The 15,409-nt window shown below is 34.4% G+C and overlaps 1 protein-coding gene, 1 long non-coding RNA gene and 1 pseudogene across 2 annotated transcripts; 1 reads left to right on the forward strand and 2 right to left on the reverse strand.

Annotated features, from left to right (window-relative positions):
- Nucleotides 1-2,611: 2,611 nt before the first annotated feature.
- LOC110224861 lies at nt 2,612-3,864 on the reverse strand. Its single transcript, XR_002329332.1, has 3 exons — nt 3,202-3,864; nt 3,004-3,125; nt 2,612-2,819 (listed from the first exon to the last, which is right to left on the reverse strand). It is a non-coding gene; the product is annotated as an uncharacterized LOC110224861 (long non-coding RNA).
- A 680-nt stretch (nt 3,865-4,544) lies between these two features.
- On the reverse strand, nt 4,545-8,004 carry LOC110224860 (annotated as a pseudogene).
- Nucleotides 8,005-8,818: 814 nt separating this feature from the next.
- LOC9326574 lies at nt 8,819-9,209 on the forward strand. The gene has a single exon (XM_002890466.2). It carries the CDS (start codon nt 8,849-8,851, stop codon nt 9,089-9,091), a length of 243 nt encoding a protein of 80 aa, XP_002890512.1. The 5' UTR covers nt 8,819-8,848; the 3' UTR covers nt 9,092-9,209.
- Nucleotides 9,210-15,409: the final 6,200 nt, after the last annotated feature.

Consider the following 15,409-nt stretch of genomic DNA (forward strand, 5'->3'; position numbering starts at 1 on the left):
TATCGTTCCTCTTTCCATTTCTATCCATATCTCTGTCTCTTTCTTTTTCAACTCTCTGATTCTTTACAAAATCTTTCTTCTCAACTCTTCTCAAGGCGCGGCCGAATGGAATCATCGAGATAAATTAAAAGTTTCCAACATTCTTCTATAATATTTAGATAAATATATTCTACGAAACGATCCCATATAAAACTACAAATGATATATGTGCATTCTTAAAGACAAAATCTTTAAGATCTAAGACTAATTCTACCATCTCATTCAATGAAACAATGCACATAAATATCGTGATAACTTTGACTTTGATCCTCCTTTGAAGTATTTAAGAATTTTTGTATTTCATTTAACACAAAAAAAACACTCATGAAAGTTATTAAAACGACGCTTGATTGAAGCACTAATACAACTTTCACACCCATCAAAGTTATAGCTAAAGTATTATGCTCTATGTTTACCATCGTAACATCAAGTTTTAACCCTCTCAAGTAACTTACATTGAATGTTAAACCCCTTTGTTCATCTATTTTTTTTTTCATATCAGTGAACACAAATCTACGGAAATAAAAAGAGTCAATCTTTAGATAATGATTATCAATGACATTTTTATTAAATGATTCTAATTTTTAATAAGATTAACATTTATATGTGGCACTACCATAATCCTTATAAAAATTAATAGAACTTAAAATGGTTTAATTATTTTACTACTTAATAATAATTTTACGATGAGCAAAATAGTTTTTAACCCATCTGTATTTCTTTTTTTTTTTGGTAGGCAACCCATCTGTATTTCTATTACACACAAATTAAATTTCTATTTTTTGTTAACAAAAGAAACATACATTTGTTAATTAAATAATTTTAAAATTTAAAATACTGTACAATAATGCGAGAGATAATTATTAGGACATAATGTCACACATCGGAAGTTGGAAGGGATCTTAAGAAAATATAAGGGATATGAGCCACTCCACTCATTGCCAATTGGTTTTGAGTTGGAAGCCCATATTCTAATATGGTATCAGACCCCGATCCACACATGTCCAACCCGATCCGACCCAAAGATGGTCCAATCATCGACAAGGCCCAAAATTGATACCGTCGATCTAAGCCCGAACATTCCGAGATTAATGGTCAAAGAGCCATCATCTCGAGGGGGCGTATTAGGACATAATGTCACACATCGGAAGTTGGAAGGGATCTTAAGTAATATATAAGGGATATGAGCCACTCCACTCATTGCCAATTGGTTTTGAGTTGGAAGCCCATATTCTAATAATAATATGCCAATGGATTTCTTATTATCTCTACAAAAGACAATTATAAAATACACAAAAAAAGTTGAAACTTATAATAAAGGAAGGTTAAGTCATTACGATATACTATCAAAATAAATTTGGTTTACTTCCTCAATAAACTATTTATTCTACTATCGTTAGTAATTAATATGACCAATAATAACATTATATATAATATATGTATATACATATTTATTTATAAACTAAAGATCAAAACAAAAATATATCACAAAAATTATTATGGACTCCGTTTAATAATGGACAATAAACTATTTATTAAAATATCGCACAACTCATAACAAAACAAAAGTTAAAAAATGCACAACATGTCTCACTCGAATACCAGCCAAAGTTCATATTCGTACACGTATTAGCGAAGATGTCTTCTCCAAATAAGTCTTCGTATGTGTATAACGGTGTTTAGTTCACGCTACTACTCTTAAGAGGTTAGTTGTTCACGCGACTATCTTCTTCATTTGGAAAAAAAGAAATATCAGAGTTCATGATAACATCTCAGCCTCCTCCGCTTCTGTCTTTTCCCAAATTAATAGAAGTATAAGGGACACACTTCTCGCTCGTCGGTATCGCAAAGGTTGTGGTCGACTTCTATCCCAGTGGTTTGCTCATTCCTAGTTTCCTCTAAGTATTCCTTTTGCTTAGTTGTTTTAGTTTCTTTTTTTTTGGTCATAGTACCTCTTTGCCCCAGAGCCTTTGTATATAACAATGTTCCTTTCGGTAATATAAATTCACATTTTAGCAAAAAAAAAAAACGGTGTCTAGTTCATACGTAGCTAATTAATATAATCATTTCATCAATCTCTTCTCCTGTCAAACGACCTTTATCGTTCGTTATTGTAATTGACTGTGACATCTTTGGAACTTTGTCTTCGGTGTTCACTTGCAGAATCCCATTTGCGTCCACTTCGAAAGTCACCTCCATCTGTGGCACCCCCATGAAAAACTGTTCCTTGCGTCTTTAAAAAACCAAGAACCGAAATGGTTTAGTAGCCAATATTGAATTAGAGAGTTTACCTAGGTGCAGGAAGAAGGCCGGTGAGCTGGAAATTTCCGAGCTAGGGGTTATCTTTCGTCATGCTTATCTCTTCATAGACGTTGATAGTAACAGTAGTTTGCTGATCTTGGTAAGTAGTGAACACCTGAGACTTCTTCGTTGGGATCCGAGGAATAATGTTTGTCATCACGCCTCCGACAGTGTCAATACCGAGGTGCAAAGGCGCAACATCAAGTAGCAAAATATTTGTTTTCAAATAAATTTAGGTTTTCTGCAACTCAAATACATGACTAACATGAAAACACTATAGATGGTCTAAACTATTGTCATAAAGAGAGTTAAAAAGAGTCACTTACTTTGCGTTTCTTCTCCACCTTCACCACTTAATACTCCACCTTGGACGGCGGTTGTATAGGCCAAAACCTCATCAGGGTTAGTTCCTTTGTTGGGTTCCTTGCCATCGAAGAAATCCTTTAACATCTACTGAACTTTTGGGATTCGAGTGCTTCCTCCAAATAAGAATCACAAAAGAAACCTTAGATACCCAAATGAAACAAATCCTAATATTTTTGGAGAATTTATTCATGAAATGATGTATGCTTGACTAAAAGGAGAAAAATACCACGTTTACAAACTTTTAAAGAGGGAAACATTGGAACCCTAATCTAAATCCATGATGAAAATATTAATTACCTATCCAACCGGTTCATAAAAACTTAGGGTTTACACACATCCAACCTACTCTTTCGTATTCACCCGATGACATGTTTGCTAGAACATGGCGATGATCAACGAAACAACGAAGTGGACATATCCTTCAAAACAATAAAATTTAATATTAGATAATACCAGATCTAAAATATAACAAATAGACGACAACACAAATCCCACCAAAAGAAGATCGTGGAGATTCATATCCAGGCTGATCCATGGTGTCTTCCAGCACCGGAGGAACACCAGCATACGAACTTGACATCAAAGTGAACAGCTTCAAAATAACCTGGTCACCGGATTTCACATCCTCTAAATTATTTCCAAAACTTTAATTCTTCAAATAAAAATCCATTGGTTATCCTATACATCATAAAATCTTCTAATTTCTTACCTAATATACGTACCTTTGCTTCTTAATTATCAATACCTTTTTGAGAAATCCCAAAGATCCTTGACCAAAACAAAAGAGACAGTTTTTCTGAAAACCGAATAGGTGAGACAAAAAACCTTAGAAAACAGAAGCAGTTAACATATATAAGAGAAAATCAAAGAAGCTTTTTATTTTATTTTATACCTTTTCCGTTGCTTCCTTCCTCTACAACTTAAAAACAAAAATTAACCCACTTTATTATATAATTAACTCACTTGAACATGGATAATGGAACCGTGATTTGAAGATGAAGAGAGAAAAGGGAGACTTGATAAGAGCTATTGGTGTAGTTATAATCGCTAGATGGTACTCCTCCTGAGGTTAATAAAAAAAAAAAAAGAATTCGACTCACATGTTATATGTGTGAGATATATAGAGATAAGAGACTCATACAGTTTAGGAACGCAACAGTTTAGGAACGCAACAGTACGAAACAACTTGTTAAAAAACAAACAACAAAGATAGAAAACATGAATCGAAATAATATCAGTTTTGATTCTACCTACATGGTTCCTTCTTCTTTTCCTATAAGCCTTCTCTGATCAATATATCCTTTTCTTTCTCTTTTGATTCTTTTCACGCTTCCTTCTTCTCCTTGTCTCAATGTCTTCTTCTTCTTCTTCTTCTTCCTCTTTCTGTTTGTCTTCTCCAATATGCTCTTTCTTTTCTTCTTTACTTGCTACGGTGCCAACGTGATCACGTTGGCGATAACATAAGAAGGCTCACAAATTTCAGTGATCTCCAACGTGGCTGTGGTGGTGATGAACTCAACGACGGCGGCTTGGATGCACAATGGATATCAGATTCAGTTTCTCTCTTGAAACTTTATGGCTTAGGGTTTGCTTGAGTTGAGACTCGGCGGTGGCGGTGTCTCCGGCTATGACGATAGGAAGTTAATGTATTTATAGGAGGTTAAATATGTGTTTCTAGGGTTTACGATTTAACATATAGTCGGTGTAGTTGTATATTTTGTTCGGCCCATATTGGTTAAACGGATTACACAATGTGGCCTTTTATTTTAACGAAAATCATTTAATATAATTAGATTACGTAAAATCAAGGACTCAACAAGAACCGAGAGTCCGACACGTCAGCAAAAACACTTCTCAAATATTGTTATATATAGATGATTTTCAACCTAAACAAATGGTTCCATGGCAAAAAAGATAAAAACATGGAAGCATAAAATAACCACTATTTTTGGTCCATCCACTCGACCATAGCAAAGGATACTACGGGAGATAGATGAAGCGATAGACAATTTTGTTGTTCTTCCTTTGAGAGCTGCAAAAGGAGAAGGGCAAGCGCAAATTATGATCGCCGAGCTGCAGAAGACAATAAGCTTTAGAAGCCTTTCACAGGAGGTCCGAGACCGAGTTGTCAACGGAGAGGGACTCCAAACCCTTGCTCACATTCCCTCCCCTTGAAAAGTGAGAGCGATTCTTCATCCAAATCCATGAGCTTACCAAGAACGGAACCTCACAAAACTAAAAATGCCAACAGTGTGTGCTCCCTCTACCAAGTTCACCCAAAGTCGGCTAGCGCAGAGCAAGATTTAAGCCAAAACACCACCACACCAAAAGCCGATAGCCTTACTAGCTCCTCTAAAGCATCATCTAAAAGCAAGCAAATGACGAGAACGTAGAGCGAAGCTTACTTCATCCTTTACACAATAACAAAAAGCAAACCACAACAAAACCAGGCCTTGAACCAAATCAAAAGTCTTGAAATACAAGTGATGTTCTCAATAGTAGACGACAACTAGAAACCACCGATAACTAAATCATCCACAAATCAAACACCACAGCAGCCACACGAAAGAGCAAAAGAGAATCTGATAAGGCGATAGAACTTGACCTGCAAAGAGGAAATCACTCTCCTAATGATTCTGCCACTGTCCATGAGCAGAAGATGCCAACAGAGAAGCGCTTCTCCAAAAAGCCAAAAAATGTCGCCACAAAAACTCAGACTGAACTCAAACAGTAGCCATGCCCTGCAGCCTAGGTGACGGAAAAAAGACAGAAGGGCCGAGGCAACAGAGACTCCGATAGTCGAGAAGCCACCAGCAAAGCTGGAATCCAAACGACAAAGCCGCTGAAAACCCCTCAAGACAAGCTTCCATCACCCGAATCGACAAGCTCGGGGTGGACAGAAGCAACCCGCAGCCGGGATAAAGCCGTCCTCAAACAAAATCCCGTTTGTGCGAAGCTCATAACCGCCGGTAGACACGAGTCAAAAACGCGACGGTTAATCCAAGAGAGGCCTTGGAAAATGCGAAACCAAGTAAGGTGGAGAGGCGACACAAAAGCACCGCCGAGAGCCACCACCGGAAACACCAGGATGAAGGAGACCTGCAAGCAGATTTACAAACTGAAAGCTTGCTCCGCCGCTTGAAAGCTAGTCGCAAGAGAATGAATCTCGCACCGCCTAGATCTATCACTGTCTACAAGGAATAGAGGCCGTGCAAGAGAAACCGACCACCGGAAAACCGGCCGACACGCACAGCAGACCTTCATCACTCGCCGCGAGCACCAAGGCTGAATCAAAACCTCAGATCTCTTCAAGTGCACATATGGGAACAGACAGAGAGACCTAGAGCCCTCCCACGGCACCGGTCGCAACCGGACACCGGAGAGGCAAGCAAAGCTGACGGCGAGCGAGAGTTATTCGGCGAGAAAGTGGAGAGAAAAGTCGCCCGCGCGTGAGTTCACGCGCCCGACTTTGTGGTTTTTTCTTGAAAGTTGAGCTTGACTGAAAGCTAAAGTTTCAATTCATTTGTCTTACTATTTCTTTCGTTCAAACAAAATGAGAGAGCATCTTTAAAGGGCTTTGTTAAGAAGAAGTTGCAAGAAATGTTTGGATTGAATTTATTCAAAAAGGGGTTTGTAGATTAATTTAACCGGAGAAAAGCTTAATAACATTGACAATTAAGTTAAGAACATAAGAGAAAGCCTCATGTAATGGTAAGCATGGATGAGACCAATAATGATTTGGCCTCTAAGAGAGTTTCTTTTGTCGGTTTGGTGGAGTTCAGCGAGCGTCCATCCTTGGGAGCTAGAAAACGGTCTTCGTTGAGGATAGCCAGTGCATTTGCAAATAGTAACAATCCTTCCATCAGTGTCCAGAATCCCATGATGATTTCTCTGTGGAAAGAATTGAATACAATCAAGAATCATGCAGAGAAATCAAGCTGGAGCTGCCAGTGATCTGAGAGAGAAAGAGGAAGATGGTAATTGAATTGAGAGTTTTATATGCAAAAGACAATTGAGATTTAAAACTAAAACTATCAGCACAAATCTTGAATCTGTGACACTTCATCAGCCTGTCATGAACTTCTTAGACGCCCAACCCCTAATGAACAAGCTTAAAGCATCAGACCACAATACAACGTGAATCAAGAATCAACAGATCTTAACCAAAACACTTGGGATGCAAATTCATATTCTACTTAGGTCAAATTTTTATAAGCATATGCAGAATTAAGATCAGTAGTTCACACGCTAACCAACTTATCTAAGGAATAGATTGAATCAAGTTTCAAGATTTTAACTAAGGGGAAACAGAATCGGTCAAATCTCTGAAGAATATATCTTGAACGGAACTAAGAGGTTAATATCAATACAATTCTGCTGTTAATTTCGCATGAATCTAACGAGCAAACGAATAATTGGATTCTAGATTAGGTGAAAATAAAAACAAGACCTCGTGGCTGGATTGATGCAAAGATCAAGAAGGCTTCGAAGAAGAACCATCGTCTTTGTCGCCGGAATCAGCGACGAGAATCAAAAGCTCTCGATCTCTTTCACAATTGGCCATCACAATCGCCGGCTTCTCGTCTCCCATAGCCGAAAAACTCAAGTCGGAGAAGAAGAAGAAAAAAGAAGGCTAAAGAAGAAAGGGGCCAATAAGATTAAAATCCTCTAATTCTTTTTTGTTTTTTTTGTTTAACCTAACGATCTATTTCTCTTCTAATTCTTTTTTGTTTCTCTATTTTTTTTTTTAATTATGTTATTACTTAGAAAATTTTCATTTTCCCGGCTACTCCTATGATAACGTTTTTATAGTCATCATTTATGCTACCGTAGAACAAAAAATTAGGCGCCACTACAAAATGATTTCGCGGTCATCCTACCATAATGTTTGCCTTTTCGAAAACGCTATGAAAATTTTCTCGAAACTCAACTATAGCAGAACCATCAAAAACGCTATTATGTACTACTATTAATACCCTTATTTTCTGTAGTGATAAGACGAATACGTGACAACTGACAAGTAAGAGCGGATTGTGTTTGCCGTACGTGCTAGGTTGGAATGAATACCATTTTCAAAATGTTGGTAATTAAGCTAAAAGAACCTAAGATCAATTTTCTTTGTACATCCAAAAACAGAATCGAATGCTAATGCCTAAATTTTCCTTTAATGAATTGGAGACATCTAGTAGTAGTACTGACAAAACACAATGATCATTAATGATAATCAGCCACTAAAGCAATTATAGTGGGACAAACACAAGAAAACCCAATGGAAGCATGAAACACGTTCGGATGAATATGGGACCAAAATATCGACAAGTTTTTAACTTTTGTCCTCACAAAAAGAAAGGAGATTTTTTTTTGTAGCTGTAGTGCAAGACCTACTGAACCAGGACCGGCTCAATTATTGACGAGACCCGATGCTAGACCTGTCTCAAAAAAATTAAAGGCCCTTAGACAATTTGTCTATTATTATAATTTAAAAAAATACCAAATTTGTTTTCATGTGGTTTTTAATTATAGAAATGTTATTCTCTTAAACTTGGATCTTTTCATATTGTTTTTAACAAAAATTTAAGATTTTTAAGGTATAATTTTTTATTTAGTTGGTTATTTTGTAAAAAAAAATGGGGATTTTTGTATGAAAAAAAAACAAAAAACAAAAAACAAAAAATTGATCCTAGGACCCTGTGGCCTAGCACTCCTAGCACAGGTGCTAAGCCGGGCCTGGTATGAACAAATATATTTTCTTTATATCTCCTATATATAATGTTTGAATAAATTATTTTGAATATAATAAAATAATAAATTATAGTTTTTCAATTATTCAGCTCAAGATAAATACGTAATTTCACTCTTCCTTATATTCAACGTGTCAAAACGGATCAAAGTGGATAGCATATATCAGTAATTTGTGGAATCTGGTCCTACAAACTTAAGATATTTTGTGGACTAGATACGTTAAACATTAGAAAATTATTAAAAGAATGACCTCTAAATCAAAACCACTTGTCATAAACAGTGACTCACATCATTATTTTAATAAATTCTCATCTTTTGTTTAACCCAGAACAAAGATTGTATAACAGAGAAGAACCCAGAACAAAGAAAACGGAACAGAAGAAGAGAGCAAAACTTGGTGATGTCAGCTTCCCGATGGACGTTGATGGATCTACCGTCGTATCTGTCGTCATCGTGGGCATTCCGGTGGCCGGAGGTGAATCTTTCATACCTGAGCTCTGGTTGGAACATGAGATTGTTGTCGTTGTCGGGTAATCTCTCCATAATCGATGATCTTTTGTGGAGTTTTGTCTCGATCGTTGAATCTTTAGCTATCGTTACTACGATCTGTTGCTTCTTCTTGTTTTGTGGTTGTACCCTTTAATTCCTTCTTTTTTTTCATTATTTGATTTTCTATATTTAGTTCCGAATTTATTAACCAATTAAAATCTCTGTAAATAAAATAATCAATGAATTTCGGGACTTTTCTAGCATTTTCCTTAGCCGTCACTTGAGTTCTTGAGTCTTCATAGATGAAAAAAATAGATCAACAATAGAAAATGTATGACACTTTATTTATAGATCAAAGTGATAAGTAACTAATACCAATTTGGTTTTGTTATAACATTCTCTTCCCAGTTTTGAGTGAGATTATTTTAGTACTGTTATTCTTGGTCAAAGGTGTTTCTTTAGTACTTAAATGATGATCTAAGTACAATCTAATAGTTGACAAAAGAGGGTACTAGCTTATACTTAGTTGTACACTAAACTTTTGTTTTGTCACTATGGAAGTGGAAAGACAATTTCGGTTAATTTGGTCCGGTTTTGTTCGGTTTTACGCATTCTACCCATGTCAATACTAAAGTCAACTGGATTTACCATGGTATTGGTTCAAATGTGGATTAAATGTGGGAGATTGAAGGATTCTTACCATCTGAGATTGAGCTTCAGCCTGATCATCGTTTTCGATATATCTTAGCGATATATGGAGACTCAGAAGCACTGATATTTTGTGTGTATATATGAAATTATAAGAGATAGTAGAATCAACTTCACCATATCTCTGTTTTGGAAAACATATATATATATATGAATGGTTGCAAAATACATAGCAAGTTCACTATATCTATATGTGGATAATCGGATATATAGAAGCTGAAGCAGAGACTTTTGCAACCATTTTGTCACATGGAGAGTGGAAGGTGACTTGTAGTGACTTGATGTCTTAGTTGCATTACGCCATCAAGTAAGAACTTGATACCTAGATAGCTGAGTGAAAAGTGTGAAGAATAACATGTTGGAACTCAAATTTTGACTAAGTAATGGGCATTATAACATTGTGTTTTAAAATAGTTTGGAAAGTATTAAAATCAAAATCAAAGTTAATTTGAATGAGGGTATAAAGTAGATAGTTTGGAAAGCTTATAAAACTTGTAATTTTAATTAAGTATTAAAATAAGCAAAATTCCACTTTTGAAGAAGGGAAAATTTCCTAAAATAGTTTTTACATAATTTTGGATAAATCTAGAAGTTTCTAGATTGCATCAAATATTTTCGTAATATTTCTTAATCTTCATCCTTGCGGAACAAGCCGGAATATTTCAGAATCCTAATTGGAACGATCGAGAATGAATATTTCCGAATCCTTATCAGAATATTTTCGAATCCTTATCCCTTTATAACTTGGGGATCAAGGTACTCCTCCCTATAAATAAAGACTTTGCTCATTCTCTGAAATCATCAGATTTTCTAAAACACAAGAGTTTCTAGCAAATCGCTCTCTTCTTCGTCTCTACTCCTTATTATAAGTAAGCCTCGAGAATATATCGTAATCTGGTTCTCAAGGAAAGAGAACATATCTCACCTCCGCGTATTCTTCTCTCCTTAATCGATTTCTGTTCGTGATTTTCAACCCAGGATTTTGCAGTCCTTACAATCTTAATTCAATAAATTCGTTTCGCTTATACCTTCAAACGGATTGAATTTTGCGAACAGTTTTCAATCGATTTTGAAAACGGATAACGGTTTCCGCAAAGGCCTTTTGGCAGATTCACGAATCGTTTTTCCAAAATAACTAGCAATTAAAAATAGCGTTTATGAATCGCATTTAAGGTTTCTGGAAACGTATATTACTTGAGTTCTAGTGATATTCACAAAAACTCAAAGCGAATTCTGAAACATTTTCTAGAAAACATGTTGTTCAGCGACTTAAATTATTTAATCGCTTATTAACATTGGATAATCTCAAACCAATATGACGGAAACGGACTTGTATTGTAGTTTTTAAAGTAATCGCTTATTAACGTTGTTTACCACATAAAGTCATTGACAAAATGTCATATGAATTTGAAATGGTAAAGTGCATTCGTACAAATACCTAAAACTATGGGGTGCTTTGTCGCAATACCACTTCATAAAAAGATCAAAATCAGACCTATGAAGGTGGATTGTTGATTCTTCGAATATGCACATTAGTAGTGTTATCTCGATGAGAAAAAAAAATTAGTGCGAGCATCATGTGCACATCATGATAGTCAATGGACTATAGCTTGGGCTAAGTTTGTGTATAATGATTTTTCATGTCTTTTACGAAAGATGACATGAAACCATGATCTCAAATTTTGTAATCTCACTAGATTGTATCAAATTTTTCCTGACAACCTAGGATCCATTTATTAAAGGTGTGTTTAGGAGATCAAGTTTTGAAACCATCATAGAGAATGAGTTTAAAGCCTATGACTTAACAGGATGTTTGATGGATACCCCACATACTTGACTGGAAATCCCAGAATATCGGTTCAAATGAAAAACTAAATCAAGCAGAATCTGATAAAGCACTGAAAGATGTCATGTCAATACCTAATTCTCCAAATGATCAATAGTGTTTCCACGAATTTACGAGGTTAAGCGTTGCTTTTAATGAATGAATCGATAGCTTTCATATATACTATTACATGATCCTTTATTAAATGATAGGGGCGAGTGGAAATCATCTAGTGAGTTTGAAATGGGGCCATTTCTAAGAAGATGAAGATTATCATACTATATTCTCCAAGTTCACTCATGAAGAACCAGACAAATTCAAAGCCACAATAAAGAACTAAGTTCTACACAGAAAAAGAATTGGGTTATACATGTTGTCTTAGTCTACATAAAAATATAGGTGGTTCAAGACATCATACCTCCTGATCCAATAAAACTAAAAGCTGCAAAAGTAATTTTGGGCCATTCATCAAAATTTACACAAATTTTCAATTTTTTGGGCTTTTATTTACACTACAATTTATTTTGGGCCACTATTCTAATTATATTTGTTTCCCAATGAGCCATTTTACATATATAGATTTTTGAAATGAGGATGTGCTTTAAAACGTGTTCACTTATGTTCACCCATGTATACGTTTGTATGAAAAAAAAAAAATCAAAACATATCAGACAACATAATATAAAATATTGAATCTATTGGAGTTAATATGTCCACAAAGGTATTGTATTTTTGATTTAAATCGTATAAAGTTTTCAAAAAATAAGCAAAAACCAAAAAAATAAAATCCAAAAGCATTATCACCTTTTAATTATTTAAAGTATATGTGTTTGTTTGTTTATTTTAGGAGTATAGATTCATCACCACTCCTATCATAAATTTGACATTAAAAAAAATCTAAACTTTTCTATCCTAAAAAATAAGTATGTAATTATTAAATGTAATTATTAAAAATAAATAGCTAATCAACGACCTAATACAAAATATTATACAGAAAAGTGGATAAATAAAAATAAATCCATCTTTAATACAAAATAAGTAACTAAGTTATACAAACCAAATATAAAAAAAAAGTAGAAATTTGTTGATGTCTTCTCCTAGCTCTTGGATAAATAACCGAACCGAACCAAGATTTTGGTTGTTCGATTCAGCTTTGGCTGTAGGTCTTGAACTGGTCGACAAAATGTTAAAGTTACTTTGGTTAACTGAGAACTTCCGTTCGATTTGGTTCTTGACTAACCAAAATATTTTTTAATAATCAGATTATACCACAATTAGATCGGTTTTACCAAATTTAAACCAGTTTTCTCCAATAACTGAACTAAACAAAATCGATTAATCTAGATTTAGCAGAAGAAAAAAACGATTTATCCAAAATTGACTACATTTTTAAACGAATTTATCAAAATTAATTTTATGTTTAGTTTTGAAACAAAATAGAATATTAAAGTAACCTATAATGTATAGCAGGAGCCATAATACTAGTATTTTACAATCTCTAAGTCAATTTAGACATTTTTTTAATTTTAGTTGAATTCAAATTTTTTTTTTTGTTAAATTCGGCTATGTTCAATTAGATCTTTTTTTTTTTTTCACACCCCATTGCTATGCATAGTGCGCTTATTTTTATGTTCACTAAATATTTAATCCATTTAAGTTATAAAAACTACGAAACTACGTTAGTCCATTTTTTTGGGGTAAACTTGATAGTTTTACATTATATTGGTAAGTTGTAGGAGTATAAGTTTTCGAATTACAATGTAAAACTATCAATTGACAAAAAAAAAAAAATTGGATCGAAGAAAAAAAAAATGTAAAACTATCAATTTTACCCCACAAAAAAAATTACTGTCGCCATTTAAGACCCTGAATAACTGGTGCCAATGATAAATGGGCTAACGTATACGTGTAGGGTGTAACTTTACGGGATGGTACGATTAAAGAAACACATTAGCAATAAGTAATAACTCTCCATAATATACAAAGCATGCTTTGTTTTGATACTTAGTTGGTGATGGAATAGGGTTGATGAGTAGCCTGTTAGAACTCCTTCTGTTTCTATTTTTTTAGTGATTAAAAGACAGACCATTATGGACATTACTAACTCTATGCCTTTTTCCTTTACTTTTATATTTAATATCAGCCATACATGACTTGCGTAGCTATCGCCTTCCTGAAAAAGACCTAAATCATATATGCACGCATATATATACACCTCCATACATCAACTTTATGATATATATATATGTGTGTGTGTGTGTTAAGTAAATGTCAAAGGATGAATCAAATAAAATGGATATTATGAAATATAAAGACATTAGATTAATTATATACCATAACATTTCAAAAAACAATTTATCTTGTAATGAATCATATTCTTGAAAAAAGCTTATGCTAGAAATAATACAGTTTGCATTTGGTTAAGGAAAAAGAGAAATAAAAAAATGATGTTGATTATGTTAAAATCAAATATCTACATGACTACAACTAATGGTGGGTCAAGTACGCATGTTAAACAGTGTTCTCGCTAATCCTAAAAGTCTTTTTGAATATTATTTGTGATGATTGAAGACTAACATAAAAGTCGCAGTGAAGAAAACTGTAAAAGAGACTTTGAGTTTAAGGCTAAAAGTTCTCTCTTTAATATCTTTATATAAAGATAAATATAAAGCGAACATTTAGTACCCATATGACTTAATTAGATATGAAATATATCTTGTATTATTTAGGCTTTTTTGGTTATCATTTTTAAAATTATATGTAGATGCTCGTTACGGTATATATACATTTAAATAAGTATGAGGGAAATTATAGTAGTTATGAAAATTGGGCATATGATAACATTAAATCAAGTATTTAGTTTCATATATCTCTAGCCAAGGATCACATTAGGTCATATAAGATTTTTTTTGTGTGTGTGTGTGTGTGTGTGTCATAGCATTGCATCTTGACTATAGTAGAAATTAAAACTGAAGTTAAATATTGTATTATCTATGTAACTATACGAATATATATGTATATATATTATCTATGCAAACCGAGATATCTTTGTATATAATTTACATCGAAGGGGATGGATAGAAATATAATAAAATGGAAGATTTTTGAGCCGGGCTATGTGAGATCATAGCATGATTACAAATTAGATGATCTAGAAACACGTACTATAATACAACTAAATACATACTATATAACTTGATTAAACTCTTCTCTCTCCGAAGTCTTAAAAAGTAAACGATACATCTTTATTAATACTCAAAAAAAAAATGAAGTTATACCTATATCACATATGCTACAAACCTCTGTTCCTACTTAGCGTCGATTGTTTATTTTGTGGTGATTAAACAAAGCCGATGCTAAATGTAATGAAGAAAAGACATTAGAAAGCCAGCAACATCGGTTTACCTAAACCGGCCAAAAACTCCTCATGAGACCTATCAACCGGATCCGGCCAAAAGAAAAAAAAAAACAATTGCCCCGGGAAAAAAAAGTTGCTCATTTCTTATTCTCTTCATTGGTTTGAGTGTTAATAGTATCGGATCTGATCTGCGAAGGAAGAATATCTTGAAGCAATCCATGATCTCTAATGGAAGAAGAAGTTGATGTAGAAGCTTGTGACATATCATAACCAAATCCGGGGAATGATGATGATGGCTCTGGATTTACGAAAGTACCATCGGATGAGCTTCTATTGATCATATTTAGAGAGTTGTTGTTGTACATGTTGTAGGGCTGGTGATGTTGAGTCAGCAAGTAACGTGGCTGAGGGATGGAGAATGATGATGATGACGCGGTGGTTGCACCGTGATCTAGGATTGGTGATGTCAGCATTCCGATGTGTCCACGTGGAGTCATGGGGAAAGGGGTGAGTTGTGTTGACCTTCGTAGGTTGTCATGACGATTGAAGGATCATCGGAGGATCTCTCCACTCTCTTCTTC

The sequence above is a fragment of the Arabidopsis lyrata genome (assembly GCF_000004255.2).
Source record: "Arabidopsis lyrata subsp. lyrata unplaced genomic scaffold ARALYscaffold_1, whole genome shotgun sequence".
NCBI lineage: Eukaryota > Viridiplantae > Streptophyta > Magnoliopsida > Brassicales > Brassicaceae > Arabidopsis > Arabidopsis lyrata.